The sequence below is a fragment of the Eufriesea mexicana genome, unplaced genomic scaffold, assembly GCF_001483705.2.
Source record: "Eufriesea mexicana isolate 0111107269 unplaced genomic scaffold, ASM148370v2 scaffold474474898, whole genome shotgun sequence".
Lineage (NCBI taxonomy): Eukaryota > Metazoa > Arthropoda > Insecta > Hymenoptera > Apidae > Eufriesea > Eufriesea mexicana.
This window is the reverse complement of record NW_016907983.1, coordinates 344,601-358,138: the sequence shown is the minus strand read 5'-3', so window position 1 is coordinate 358,138 and position 13,538 is coordinate 344,601. Positions and strand designations below refer to the sequence as shown.

Genomic DNA, 13,538 nt, shown 5'->3' with positions numbered 1-13,538 from the left:
TAGGTAGGTAGGTAGGTAGGTAGGTAGGTAGGTAGGTAGATAGGTAAGTAGGTAAGTAGGTAGGTAGGTAGGTAGGTAGATAGATAAGATAGATAGATAGATAGATAGATAAGATAGATAGATAAGATAGATAGATAGATAAGATAGATAGATAAGATAGATAGATAGATAGGTAGGTAGATAGGTAGGTAGGTAGCTAGGTAGCTAGGTAGGTAGATAGATAGATAGATAGATAGATAGATAGATAGATAGATAGATAGATAGATAGATACATAGATACATAGATACATAGATAGAATTTTACAAAAATATTATATAAGCCATATTTTGAAGTATTATATTTATTACTATATAATCATAAGTAACTTTTTTTATAAATTTAGCATTATTAAAGTGAAACTATATTTATCTTTAAAAATGTATGAAGAATTTTCATTGATCATTTTTTATGAAATAAAAAATAAGGAGTAATAGACTGTGATTACTTTAGAATACTCAGGAAAATTCATATAAAAAATATAACCAAAAACGGTAATACATCAGTACATTGTAAAATATTCTTGTTACATAGTAGCAATATTAAATTGCAAACATCATGTTAAATTTAATTACCATTAATTAATATTTCATTTCCAAAGGAAATGTTGAGATATTTCTATAGATGATTTTAAATCAAATGTATTACACTTACTATGTGAAAGTATTCTGTCAAAACACGTTTGTTCTAATATCCTGTTACAGTATAATAAAAATTACATATATGTGCAGGAAGCAAATTCTCATTTGATCCAAGTCTTGACGATGGGGCCTCTCCCAATGGCTCGCGCCGGTCATTGGCAGATACATCTGTTACATCAACAGCTGACCTTTCTGTATTTAGTTCGGCGACACGGTCTCAAGCGTTAGACAATAGTCTTGATACTCAAAGTAATATTTCTAATGCCAGCTCTGGTAGTGGTGGTTTACCCACACCTAGAGCAACATCTCATCAACCAAGTCCAGATGTTGTACGAATTTATGTACCATATACTTCACTTATGTCTGGTTCATACAAAGACGATCTTCCACGTACACTTCCGCGGTCTTTAGAAACCAATAGAATCCGCATACGAGTTGATCCTGATCAAACGCCGATAGTGGAAAATCTGAAACCTTTTTCATTAGAGAATCCAGAAGTCGAATTAGACTTGAAATAATTAATTTGTTCATTTAATAATTATAATATTTTATGATGCAGAAAATGATTCATGACATTGCAGTGAGTATTAAACGAAGATTTAGATAAAAAATATAACAGTTTTATCTATATCTACATTGCAATGTACATAGAAAGGTAATAGTGAAAACAAACGGTAATTACGGTAGAAATGAGGAATGAATAATGAATGTTCAAATATTGTGCATATACATACAATTACCTTTCCCTCGAAATAAGTAATCGAGAAATTAAAGTAAATTTAACAATTTTTCTCTCAAATAAAAAACTGTGTATGTTACGTGCACTAATTATGAATAAGTGTAACCATTCGTATCGAACGAAACTTATTGCACTGTTGCGATGGCCTAATTTACGTTTATAGTCAAACAACTAATTTAAAACATATAGTAGAGAATTATCATTTTCAATATATAATAATGCTAATCGTACGATCAACGATATTTTAAATAACGAACTTGTCGAGTAATTCTAAAGATAACTGCATAATATTTGTTATGCATCAAGGAATGCATTATATTTTAAAGAATGGTAAAAATAATAAGATGATGGAACTTTATGCAGAATAAAAACAAATTATATGCTAAAATTATTTGTAATATTTAATAGTTATCGAAAAAGAAATTTCAAGTTATTATGTGAATATTAATACAAATGTAAGACAAAATAGCATTATGAATAGGTATGTAAACGTTAAGCATAATGTGTAGATAATTTCTAAAATATGTGTTTTTAAATCCCTCCCTCTGATAAACAGGATATACAAAATATTTTGGAGTATATTAAAAAATTGGCTATTACACATATATATAGAAATATGAGTCAATTTTCCATAGTAAATGTAATACTAAAGAAAAAAACGATATTTTTGTTACTACAAGCATATAAAATCCTTTGAATAATCATTATTATATTTTCAGTATTGTGTATTAGATTTCTATAACTGTTCTCTGAAGATTTCTATAACTATTGCATACATTATTGAAAAGTATACATAAAGTTCCATACTCTAGAAGTGTTTAAAAATTTAATAATTTTGCATTATAGGTATTCTTTATAACATAGACAAAAAGGAGAATTTACATTAATGAAAATTTGTTCTTTTAGTAATCATACAGATTGATACTAAAAGATATTGTTTTAAAGTGTTATTGTATACAAATTTTTGAAAACAGCATATACTCAAATTATTATTTGATTATAAAATCTTATAACAGATATTTATATTTTGTATGTCAAAATATTTAAAATTGTTCAACATAAAATCGACTAACATTTTCCATTTTCGACACAAATTTTCAACAGATCAGAATTTTCATATTATACAAGAAAATTCTAAAAAGATTAAAATGTATAGTTTAGATCATTATTAATTACTTATTTTGAGAACAATTATAAGTTAATGACATTTATATGATTTCATATGGCAATTCATATGATAATGATTATTTCTTCTAAAAGAAGTTACTTTTTATTAATAAGTTAAGTACTATACTGCCACAGTAATATTAGTACTTTATTTATTTTAAGTTCCATTTTTTTTCTTTTTTTTTTATGATGTTTATGATATTTTATGACATATGTATTGTTGTATATACATAGTATTTAAAGAGAAAAGGTAATTTTTTTATTACATGGTACTTGAAACAGATTCCTGAATGGAAAACTTGCAAGATATCTGTCAGAATCTTTTGCCAAGGAATGTGAACACTGAACAGTCTTCTAATATGCTGCATATTTATTATTTAAATGTACAAAGACATATTTTAGATTAAAATACCTACAATTGAAACATGCTTTATACTTAATTGGTTTTGTAAAACATTCCTGGACATACAGTATTCCTCAGTGTATATAGGTTACAAAACTTACTAATTATTACCGTGATAATATAAACTTGATAGCAATCACTTGTTATATCTAATAGGATAAGATAATATTTGTTAAATAAATATTAAATGTTAATGGTTTGAATCTTTATTGCTTTGTAAAGAAGATCAACCAAAAAATGTACAGTTCTATAGCGATACCTTCTTGTGGTTGCATGAAATTAAATTTTTAAGAAATTGAAATAAAATAGCATGATTACTTTATACATAAAATATTGAAATACATGGAATTGTATAGATGCAAGAAAAAATTTAGCGTTATAGCAAAAACAAAAAAACAAAAAAAAAACAAAAAAAAAAAAAGGGGGAGAAAATTATAGAAATTTACCTTCGAAAAATACATTCCTTTAATTTGCATTAAAATGAAGGAAAACACTTTGTCAATTTTTAGGCTTATTTGTATTTGGACTGCTATGTCTATTAAAATATTTTTACGTATTAAGTTAAAAATAAGTAATAGATATTCGCTGATTAAAAAACGTCACAAACGCCTTTAATTATTTGGTAGTAATAATGCAATATGTAACATTACTGAAGTCAGTAAATTTTAATATTTTGTCTTCATGAAGAATTTAAACGTTATTTTTCGTTTCTTATGGTTTTGGTTATAATGTATCATTTCAAATTTACCAATTCATTTTTTAACTTATTTTTTATAAATATATGCATTAAAGTATTTTAAAAATTAAACATTTTAATACTCCAAGAAAACAATAAAATAGAATTGAACTTTATTCACAAGTAAATATATAAGTAATAGATTTAAACCAAAAATAATATTTAATACAAAGAAATTAGAGTAGAAAACCACAAAAAAATTTTATAATGTCTAGACATTATAGCTATAATATATAGAAGCATTAAATTTAGAAACTGATGTTTCCTTTATTCTTAAAGCAATACTTTACTGTAGACTGGAACATAAGTTACAAATAAATAATTTTATTATTATTAATGAAAAATGATTCTTTATTAATTATAAAATAAAATAGCATTTAAATTCTTTCAGTACAAAGTTTCATATGTTTGAAAAATGCATTCATGATTTTGTTCAATATTCACATTCATTTTATTGCACTACATATAATCAAAGTCGAAATGTAGTATGTGATGAGACATGTGTATTTAAAAATGTTTTTCATGTCGATATTTTTCTTTTTTATATAAAAATCGAAAGAATGTACTACATAATGTAGGCTTCAGTGTAGTATTTTAGTAGGATGTTTAGAAAAACAGATAAAATCTGATAATGCAATACTTATGTAAACTTCTTGATGCCTGATGACACAATCACGTTGTAAATTGAAACTATCAAAATAATAAATAATTTTGATTATTATTGTAATGTAATGGGGTCGCTAATGGCGAAATATAAGCTGATGCGACTTTAAATAAATGAATAATAAATAATTAAAATAGTACATCAAATATTTATTTTCAAGAATTTTATTTATTATCATTTAATACTGATTTTTAAATTTTATTTGACAAATATATAGAGACTGTGAAATAAGAATTCACTTTTTTTTTTTATTAAAGATAACTTCTTAATTTGCATTAAAAAATTATAGAATCACTATTGCAGTAAGATAAAATTACATACATATAATTCTTTAGCAGATGAAAGTCTACAAATAGATCTACAGATAGATTTACTATCTAGAATGAATATTATTTGCATAACTTTATTTTATTTTATATTTATCTGGTTTCACAGTAGATATATAAACAAATACTGTAAGAATTATTTTTTATAGGAGACAGTTATTCTATATAAAATTAGAATTTGAAAGTGATGCAATACCAATTTATACACTTTATACATAAGGCATATTTTATAATTCTGTGTTTGAGCTACTATTGTCAAATGTAATACAGATGTAAAGAAATTATTTATATAACTACTTTTATTACTATTATATTATCATCATCATGGTTATTATTATCATAAGCTTATTTTTTTTTAAGTTAATATTTTTATTTAAATGATAATTTAAATGTAATTATTGTGCATGATACACAATGTTAATTGGCAAGCTAATAATAGTAACCATATTCATTAATACTTGTATATGTATTGAATGCTTGTTCTCAATCTGAATTACAGTTTTTGATAAAATATAGTACCAAAGAAAAAATACTTTAGTTAATATTTGCTATAATAACAAGTAGGATCAATATAAAGGAATATATAAATGCAACAATATTGGAGTAAATTTTTTGGAGTAAATTTGAGTAAAAAGTATATACCACAAAAGTGATTTTACTATTAGTCTTTCAAATACAAGGAAATGCAATATCTTTTACTATGTTGTACTTTGCAAATGGAAATTATATTTGTTAAGTGGTATTAGCTTCCCATTAATTAACACTTGTGGTCCAGTATAATAACGCCATAAGAGACTATTTCCTCTCTTTAACTGGTTGGTAGACCAAAGATGAGATAAACAATCCAACCAACTGTTATAAATTGGCATTTGTGGAGGAAGACCAGCAATCAACCTTGATAAGTAAAATTTATTAAATTACTATTTAGTTTAAAACAAATAAAAAACTTTTTGTATTTTAAATTAACTTACCCGCAGTTATTAACTGCCATACAATGTGAAATCACTAAAAATGGATATGTAATTGTTGTTGCTATAAACTGTAAAATATTAATATTGTATGATAATACTGATTATGATAAATATATTGTATTTAAATAATTAATTTATTTACCTTTATAGTGGAAACAGCATATGGTCTTAATTCACGATCATTTTTAATGAATTTATCAATAGCATAAGTAGATGAACTGACTATCACTAATCCAGCAGCATTTCCAATCAAGCGTGGCAATAATCCTGCATAGTATCCCATAATTCCATTTGCTTTATATACTTCTACAAATGATCTAAATAATCCACTATTAATGCAGAAAAAAAAGAAAATCACTATAAAAATAATGCATTTATGATTAATGTCAAAATATGTATTTTCATTGCTTAATTGGTTATATACTTGTATTTTGTTTCTCCACCAACAAATTGTGCCATCATCCTTAATGCAATAACGTCTAATGGATGACTAATTATAATTCCAATCATTCTACTAATCAGGTCTCTTATAAATTCATATATACATTTTTTACGCTTTTGACTACAAAAAAAATGTGGATTTATTTTTATAAGTTTCATTTAGAAATGTCATGTTATACATACAAATACGTATATATATACATTTACCTTTCTTCTAAATCATCTTTGCTTGGTTCATCCTTAAACTTAATTGATTTAGAAGTCTTTTCAAAAGCTGTAGCACTTACAGTATAAGCACACAATTTTGGAATAAGACCACGATAGCAACCAGTAAACCCATCCACATTTTTTATGTATATAACTGTAATGTAATAATTTAAAAAAATATTTTGTATCAATTACAAAAAATAATATTAACCTATTATAGATTTCAATTCCTTTAATAAAGTGATTTCAATAATTTTTTATATTAAGTTATCTATAAAGATAATATAAAAGCTGTATGAAATAAATAAATATTGCTTACCGTATTGAAAAATGTTAGGTAAAGCTAAAGCCGGTTTTCCAAATAAAGTAGTTGTCGGTCTTGGTGGAATCGGTTCATATCCGATCTATTACGTTATAAATAAAAATTATAAACTTCCAATGAACGTTTAGTTTCCAGGTAATTTATCCATTGTACATATTTTACCTGTATTAAAACTTTACCGTATTCAATAGGATATGAAACGGTATTCATTAACATACGAAATGCGATATCACACCATAACGGTTTATCCTTTGGCGGTATCATGTTTAACTAGAATTTATTGAGCCAACGTGTCAGTGCTGTATTATTTATTTCACGATTTTGATTAACAATTACAATTAAGCTTCATTTGTTACGTTAAAGCTTATACGAATCTTGAATGGAAGGAATACATGTTCACATTTCACATTACACACGTTTTCATATCCAGGAACTAGGTAATGTCAGTATGTAATATATTTCAGAACAGTGAACCAAGAGAAATAAATTGTACATTTATAATTTTAGTAGATATGAAACTCGATTATGATTATCTGAAACAGATGAATATGGTATATTGATATAATAAAGATAGTATGATGACCAATCAGTGGCCTGTATACTTTTTTACACTTCATATATTAAATTTATTTAAATTTTTAGTTTAATATTATAGATAAAGTCTAATTTCTAAAATAATCAAAAATTTAATTATTTTATGGTAAAGAATGTATCAATTTTTATGGTAATTATATAAATTGTATAAAATAATGGTAAATAATATTTAAGTTTAAGCAAATAGTAATTATAACAAGAAATATATGGATTATAATTTAAATTATCAATATTTGAATATATAATTGAAATTGATTTATATAATTTTGAAAATTTGATATTAAGTTGTTTATAGCGCACTCTATCGAAGAAAATTGGAAGGTCACTTTTCTAGATTGTTTTCGTCATGAATGCTAGTGAGGTAAAAAAGTATACGTGAGGAATATCGTGCTGAGCTCATCTTACTATTTGTGATTCATCTGTTCTTGCTTCGATGGCAGAACTATGTGCGAAGTAACTGAGTAGTTAATGTGATGTTTTGTGAGGGCAATAACGAGGTGAGTTTTTTAATTATTCGTTATTTTAATAACAATACGTTGCATCGACATATTTCCGCGTGGTAAAAGTAGATATCGTTTTTCTGATGCTATATAGAGCAGACGTACGACAGATACGAAAGTAATAGCGATAGCGATTAAAAAAGTTTGATCTAATTGCGTGCTGAAAATAATATAAGTTTAAAATATTTTTTATATACCTTTTTTAAGGCAAATGTAAACTATATCCTAAATAAAATGTTCCAAAGCATCGTATATAAAACAATTGATAAGCCAACGTTATTGTTTCGAAAAGATTTATATCCATAAATAAATGTTTTGCAATCGAAAGGAAGTTTCCTTTTCGTTTATTATTGCTTCTATAAATATATTAATTAATCAAATTTAGTTTAATTAGTTGCTAAATTTATATATTTTCCATAGCTACTAAAATTAATTGATTTTAATACGAAATATTTTTCGTAAAAACGCAGTAGTCGATTTTGCAAATTTTAGGTCTAAAATTATCGATTAAATATAAGTGAAAAAATATGAAAAATGTAAACTGAATTTTTTAATTAGTAATATAAAATTTATCTGTAATATCTTTTAAAAATAATGGTATTGCAAAAAGTTATGAAATTAAGAATTCAAGGAATTGTTTAATATAATTTTGTTACAGAATGCCAATACAGGCACCACAGTGGACTGAATTTCTTTCTTGTCCAGTTTGCTGTCATGACTTTGATGTGGCTATACGTGGCCCAATATCCTTAGGATGTGGTCATACCATATGTCGTACGTGCCTTGCAAATTTACATCGTAAACAATGTCCTTTTGATCAGGTAGATAATATTATTACTACTGTACAAGTAGAATTATATATTTTCAATAACCTTAACCAAATATATAATAGAATATAACATTATATTTTAATTTTACATATTAAAAGTTACATAATTTCTATTATTATAATATTGAATATAAAATTATCTCTTTTTATAAGTTTTAAATTTACATCATATATTTACATAGTAAATTTACATAATATATTTTAGAGTATTATTAATACAGAAATAGAAAGATTACCAGTAAATGAAGCTCTATTACAATTAGTGGGAAATCCTGTTTCCACAAATGTAGCATCAGCTTATCAGAAATTACTACCACCTGAAGATCATACTAATTATTTGGTTGCTAAACGTTGTATTGAAGAACTTGCTCTATATCTCAAACCATGTCAGACAAATCCTTCTTTAACTACAGGTAATATAAAGAATTAAATATTTAAATAATTTGGAATATTATTTTTCATAATCTGTGACTATTTTGTATTAAATAATAGGTGTGGGACTTGTTTCTCGACCTATGCAAAGAAAATTAGTAACTTTGGTAGGTTGCCAGTTGGTTGAACCAGAAGGAAGAGCACGTGCAGTAAGAGCAGCTAGAAGTTTAGGTGAAAGATCAGTTACAGAATTAATATTACAACATCAAAATCCACAACAACTCAATGCTAATTTGTGGGCTGCTGTACGGGCTCGGGGATGTCAATTTCTTGGGCCAGGTATGTTATTATAAAGCAAATCTAATAAACCATTAGCATAAAATAATAATAAAAAAATAAAAATTAAATTATATGTAATAATAATAATCCCTTTTTTATCAGCAATGCAAGAAGAAGTATTAAAACTTGTTCTCTTGGCTTTGGAAGATGGATCTGCTCTTTCTAGGAAAGTGTTAGTCATGTTTGTAGTTCAACGTTTAGAATCACATTTTCCTCAAGCATCTAAAACCAGTATAGGACATGTTGTCCAATTGTTGTATAGAGCAAGTTGTTTTAAGGTAAGGAGTATTCATCACTTTCGTTTTGTTTGATATTAGAACTATTATCTAAATAAAATATTTCATTAGGTATCTAAACGAGAAGGAGATTCGTCATTGATGCAATTAAAAGAAGAATTCAGAACATATGAAGCATTAAGAAGAGAGCATGATGCTCAAATAGTCCAAATTGCGACTGAAGCTGGTTTAAGAATAGCACCTGATCAGTGGTCTGCATTGTTATATGGAGATACAAGTCATAAATCTCATATGCAAAGTATTATAGATAAACTTCAAACTCCACAATCTTTTGCTCAAAGTGTACAAGAATTGGTTATTGCTCTTCAACGTACTCCTGATCCTGGACAATTAAGTAGCCTAAGACCACAATTAGAACTGCTAGCTGCAATAGATCCTAGCCCAGGTATAATTTGTTATATTGAAAAATTTTATTAAATAAATATATTTGATACGTTTAATCTATTAATTTCATTATAGAAACTGAATCTCCAACATTAGGAGAATGTCGTGCAGCATTAGAAGCTGTTAGAACCGTAGTTGCAGCATTAGTAGAGTTCATTCAACAACACGGTAATCGAAAAACACAAGATGGTATTCATAATGTAGGTCCTGGCCAACCAAAATACAAAGTGAGCATGTGTCGAGATCTAGCACTTAGAGGGTCTTGTCCTAGGTCTACTAATTGTACATTTGCTCATAGTGACATGGAACTAGATAAGTAAGTATACACATATATGTTCAATATAAAGAAATACTATGTTAATATATATATTTATTTATTCTTTTATTAGATATAGATCAAAAAATCGGAAATTAAGTCTCAGAACAAGTTTATCTGGAACGAATAATCTGGATGTGAAAACAGACAAATCGGTTACTGGATCAAATAATAAGACATTTAAACAAAATGACGATTTATTTTATCATTCCATAAAACCACATGACAATACTCATAGAGAAAGTAAGTATTTATATAAAACAATTAACTTTAAGGGAAACGACAGCTATTTTTATTTCAGATTTTAATTCTATGAATAAAGTTAATCCAATACAACATCATAATCCAACAAATGAAAACAATTTTATTGGATCATTGACGAATTATATGCTACCATCTGCTCAAGGAATGTTACCTATGGTACAGACAAAAAATATGGACGTACATTGCTCTCATTACATTATGCCTAATACACCTGTTGATTATACTGCACCTAATCTTAGTATTTGGGATTCATCGCAGATCTCGTCTAATATAACAAATGGAATTTCTAATACTAAAAAGGTAACATAACTTTCTTTACATGTTAGTAGTTTTTACTGTATATATTAAAATATTCTTACATATTTTTATATAATACACATTAAACTGTTCTTATATATTATAGCAACGGACAGTTGCTAAAACATTAGCGATGTTATTGCAACGCAGAATGGAAATATTAAATCAGCTCGAAACAATTGTCAACAAACAAGTGCCGCAGATGAAAACGGTACGATTATTTAATTATTGAAAATTTGAAATATATTTTTCATTATCTTTCTTTATTATTTTGTTCATAGAATTATGACATGCAAGGAGATACATTATCATCAAATTTCTCTATATGGACAAACACACCAAATAGTCCCATGGTTCCTCCAACAAATATGAATTGTAATAACAATTTTCGGTGCACAGATCCCATTCTATTTGATGATGAATTTATACCATTTGATGCATCAACTAATAGTAAATATGGACCAATTTCTAAACTATCAAAAAATTTAATCAGGTAATAATTCATTGATAAAATTAATATGTGATATTAAATTATAATGAAAACAATTTCTTTCTAGATCTACAAATGGGGTACAATCTACTAATTTTTATGCAGATGGAGGAGCAACTCCTGCAATATCTGCTTATCGACATATGCCAACAACAAATTCTATTACATCTTGGTATTATGGTAGTCAACGTAAGTATGATCAGTATGAAGAAATCACATATAGAAAAAAAAAAAAAAGAAAAAATAGAAAATATAAAGTTCAATAGAAAAATGTATTTGATAAAACAAAAAAAAATGTATTTTAATTATAGCTTATGCTACTATTGGTGCAAATGGAGGAATACAATCTATTAATCATAGTGGTTTTGGAGATAATTACATTACATTCGGTCGGAATATATTTGACTCCTCAACACACACACAACTTTCACGATCAGAATGCATGTCTAAAGAGTAAGTTAATCTTTAATATATAATTTTTATTAATTATTTAAAAATTTAACTATCATAATTAAATTTATTTTAGTTTAATCATTGAATCACAGAAGGTAAAACAACAATTAAAACATCTAGAGAAAAAGATCAATGACTTGAAGGTACTGTTCAATTTTATTTTAAATTGTTTATTGTTTTTAAATAAAATATTATTAATATAAAAATTCATTTAGCTTGCCACACAAGGAGCAACTTTTACAGCAGGAGAAAGATTAGCACAGGAATTACAAATGATCGAAGCCGGTATCAGAGAGAAAGAAAAGGATGTACGAAATTGGAGCCCATATGGTACCGTACCTTGGATTCAATCTTCGAACAATTTACTTAGTTCTCAAAATTTTAATCAGGATTATAAACCAGAAGAAGTAAGTTACAATGTTGTAATTTTGTATACAAAAAGGACATTACGTATAATTCATGTCAAGCACTTTTTAAATTGCAAAAATAATGTTTAAAATTTTATATAAAATATGAAATTAATTTTTAGGAAGATACTTACGAGGCTGGTATTGCAAATGATATGCGGGAATTAGAATTACGGTGGGAATTCGAATTACAGGAACAGGAAAAACATTGGTCGAGTGAAGAGGACAATTCTAAAAAATAATAGTAAGATAGTGAGTCTTACTACGTTGTTTACTTCTTATATCTGACCATTATTTGTTGGAACATGTTTTTTTGACATGTGCAAATGATTTTTGTGCGAACTTCCATGCATCAGCATGTTTCAATTTTTTCAAAAAAATGACTGAAAGTAAATGAAATTTCTACTGTTTGCATAAAAACATTTTAATGCTCTTGTAAACAAAATCAAAAGAAAGCAACACAGAATATTTCAAGCACTATCAAATAGATAGAAAAATTTATCATCTCTACTTCAACTAGAGCAAGAAAAAATTTCCTATCGGTATAGTATAATGTAAAGTGGATTTACTACTTTCCCATGTACTATGCCTCTAAAAGTTTTGGTATATAATATTAATTCTTTAGCTATGAGAATGTATTTTTTCCTGGGATTATTATCAATGCAATGGTAAAAACTAGCTGTAAATATGTAAGGTTTTGAAGAAAACTTTGTTAAATTCGTCAAATCTTCTTCACAAGGATATATAACTCATATTTAGTTATGCAGGAAGTCGCATCGTTTTAATTTTTAAATAGCTGCAGTAAGAGTCTTATAAAGAAAAATCAATGTAAGAAGTGAGAGTTAGCTGCCGCATTGAAATTACATTTATAAAACCGGTGAAGAGTTGATTGGTGTTCTGTTATGGATATCATAATGAGGACATTCATTGACAAAATAAATTAAACAAACGAGAGCAGATTTGTTAAAATTTAACAGAAATTAATGTCAATGTTTTATAAACATGACGGGATGTAGTATATTTTGTTTATATGTTTGCACAATGAAGCAAAGAATATTATATTACTGATACATTCGGAAAGAATGCTATTTAACCTGCAACAAGGTTACATGATAAAAATATACGAATACATATAGGTGTTATGCATACATAAAATTAACATATTCTGTTAAAATTTTGCATAATTAAGATATATATTGCTTCTAATATAAAATATATATATATATCTTAATTATATATATAAATAAATAAATATACTTATATATATATATTTATTTATATATATATTTATGTGTATATGTATGTGTGTGCGTGCGTGCGTGCGTGTGCGTGTGCGTGTGTGT

The 13,538-nt window shown here is 26.4% G+C and overlaps 3 protein-coding genes across 4 annotated transcripts in view; 2 read left to right on the top strand and 1 right to left on the bottom strand.

Moving 5' to 3' along the window:
• RN-tre (USP6 N-terminal like RN-tre) overlaps window positions 1-1,196 on the top strand; it is a 4,129-nt gene extending 2,933 nt beyond the window's left edge. The window contains exon 8 of the mRNA XM_017905797.1: window positions 769-1,196. Within this exon, the coding sequence (XP_017761286.1) occupies window positions 769-1,196 (428 nt within the window). The remainder of the gene's footprint in view (window positions 1-768) is intronic.
• Window positions 1,197-5,411: 4,215 nt separating this feature from the next.
• On the bottom strand, window positions 5,412-7,117 carry LOC108551617 (mitochondrial carrier homolog 2). Its single transcript, XM_017905848.1, has 7 exons — window positions 6,817-7,117; window positions 6,652-6,736; window positions 6,333-6,486; window positions 6,109-6,246; window positions 5,827-6,013; window positions 5,685-5,752; window positions 5,412-5,607 (listed from the first exon to the last, which is right to left on the bottom strand). Exons 1-7 carry the CDS (start codon window positions 6,916-6,918, stop codon window positions 5,412-5,414), a joined length of 930 nt encoding a protein of 309 aa, XP_017761337.1. The 5' UTR covers window positions 6,919-7,117.
• Window positions 7,118-7,621: 504 nt separating this feature from the next.
• On the top strand, window positions 7,622-12,536 carry roq (RING finger and CCCH-type zinc finger domain-containing protein roquin). Of its 2 annotated transcripts, none has more exons than XM_017905554.1 (16): window positions 7,622-7,745; window positions 8,407-8,569; window positions 8,783-8,990; window positions 9,070-9,288; window positions 9,391-9,566; window positions 9,636-9,969; window positions 10,044-10,284; window positions 10,358-10,527; window positions 10,607-10,848; window positions 10,952-11,056; window positions 11,127-11,338; window positions 11,403-11,524; window positions 11,647-11,788; window positions 11,862-11,931; window positions 12,004-12,195; window positions 12,318-12,536. In XM_017905554.1, the coding sequence occupies exons 2-16, from the start codon at window positions 8,408-8,410 to the stop codon at window positions 12,435-12,437; spliced, it is 2,715 nt and encodes a 904-aa protein (XP_017761043.1). In that variant the 5' UTR covers window positions 7,622-7,745; window position 8,407; the 3' UTR covers window positions 12,438-12,536. The 2 variants fall into 2 exon arrangements, with proteins under 2 accessions (XP_017761043.1, XP_017761035.1); XM_017905546.1 differs by having other exon boundaries at window positions 10,586-10,848.
• The last annotated feature ends 1,002 nt before the right edge of the window (window positions 12,537-13,538 follow it).

Coding starts and splice junctions, on each gene's coding strand:
- LOC108551617 (XM_017905848.1), bottom strand. CDS start 6,918: ATGATACCGCCAAAGGATAAACCGTTATGGTGTGATATCGCATTTCGT. Junction 6,487..6,651: donor ACCTAACATTTTTCAATACG/GTAAGCAATATT, acceptor ATTACATTACAG/TTATATACATAAAAAATGTG. Junction 6,247..6,332: donor AAAGATGATTTAGAAGAAAG/GTAAATGTATAT, acceptor TTTTTTTTGTAG/TCAAAAGCGTAAAAAATGTA.
- roq (XM_017905546.1), top strand. CDS start 8,408: ATGCCAATACAGGCACCACAGTGGACTGAATTTCTTTCTTGTCCAGTT. Junction 11,057..11,126: donor AAGTGCCGCAGATGAAAACG/GTACGATTATTT, acceptor TTTTGTTCATAG/AATTATGACATGCAAGGAGA. Junction 11,339..11,402: donor CTATCAAAAAATTTAATCAG/GTAATAATTCAT, acceptor ATTTCTTTCTAG/ATCTACAAATGGGGTACAAT.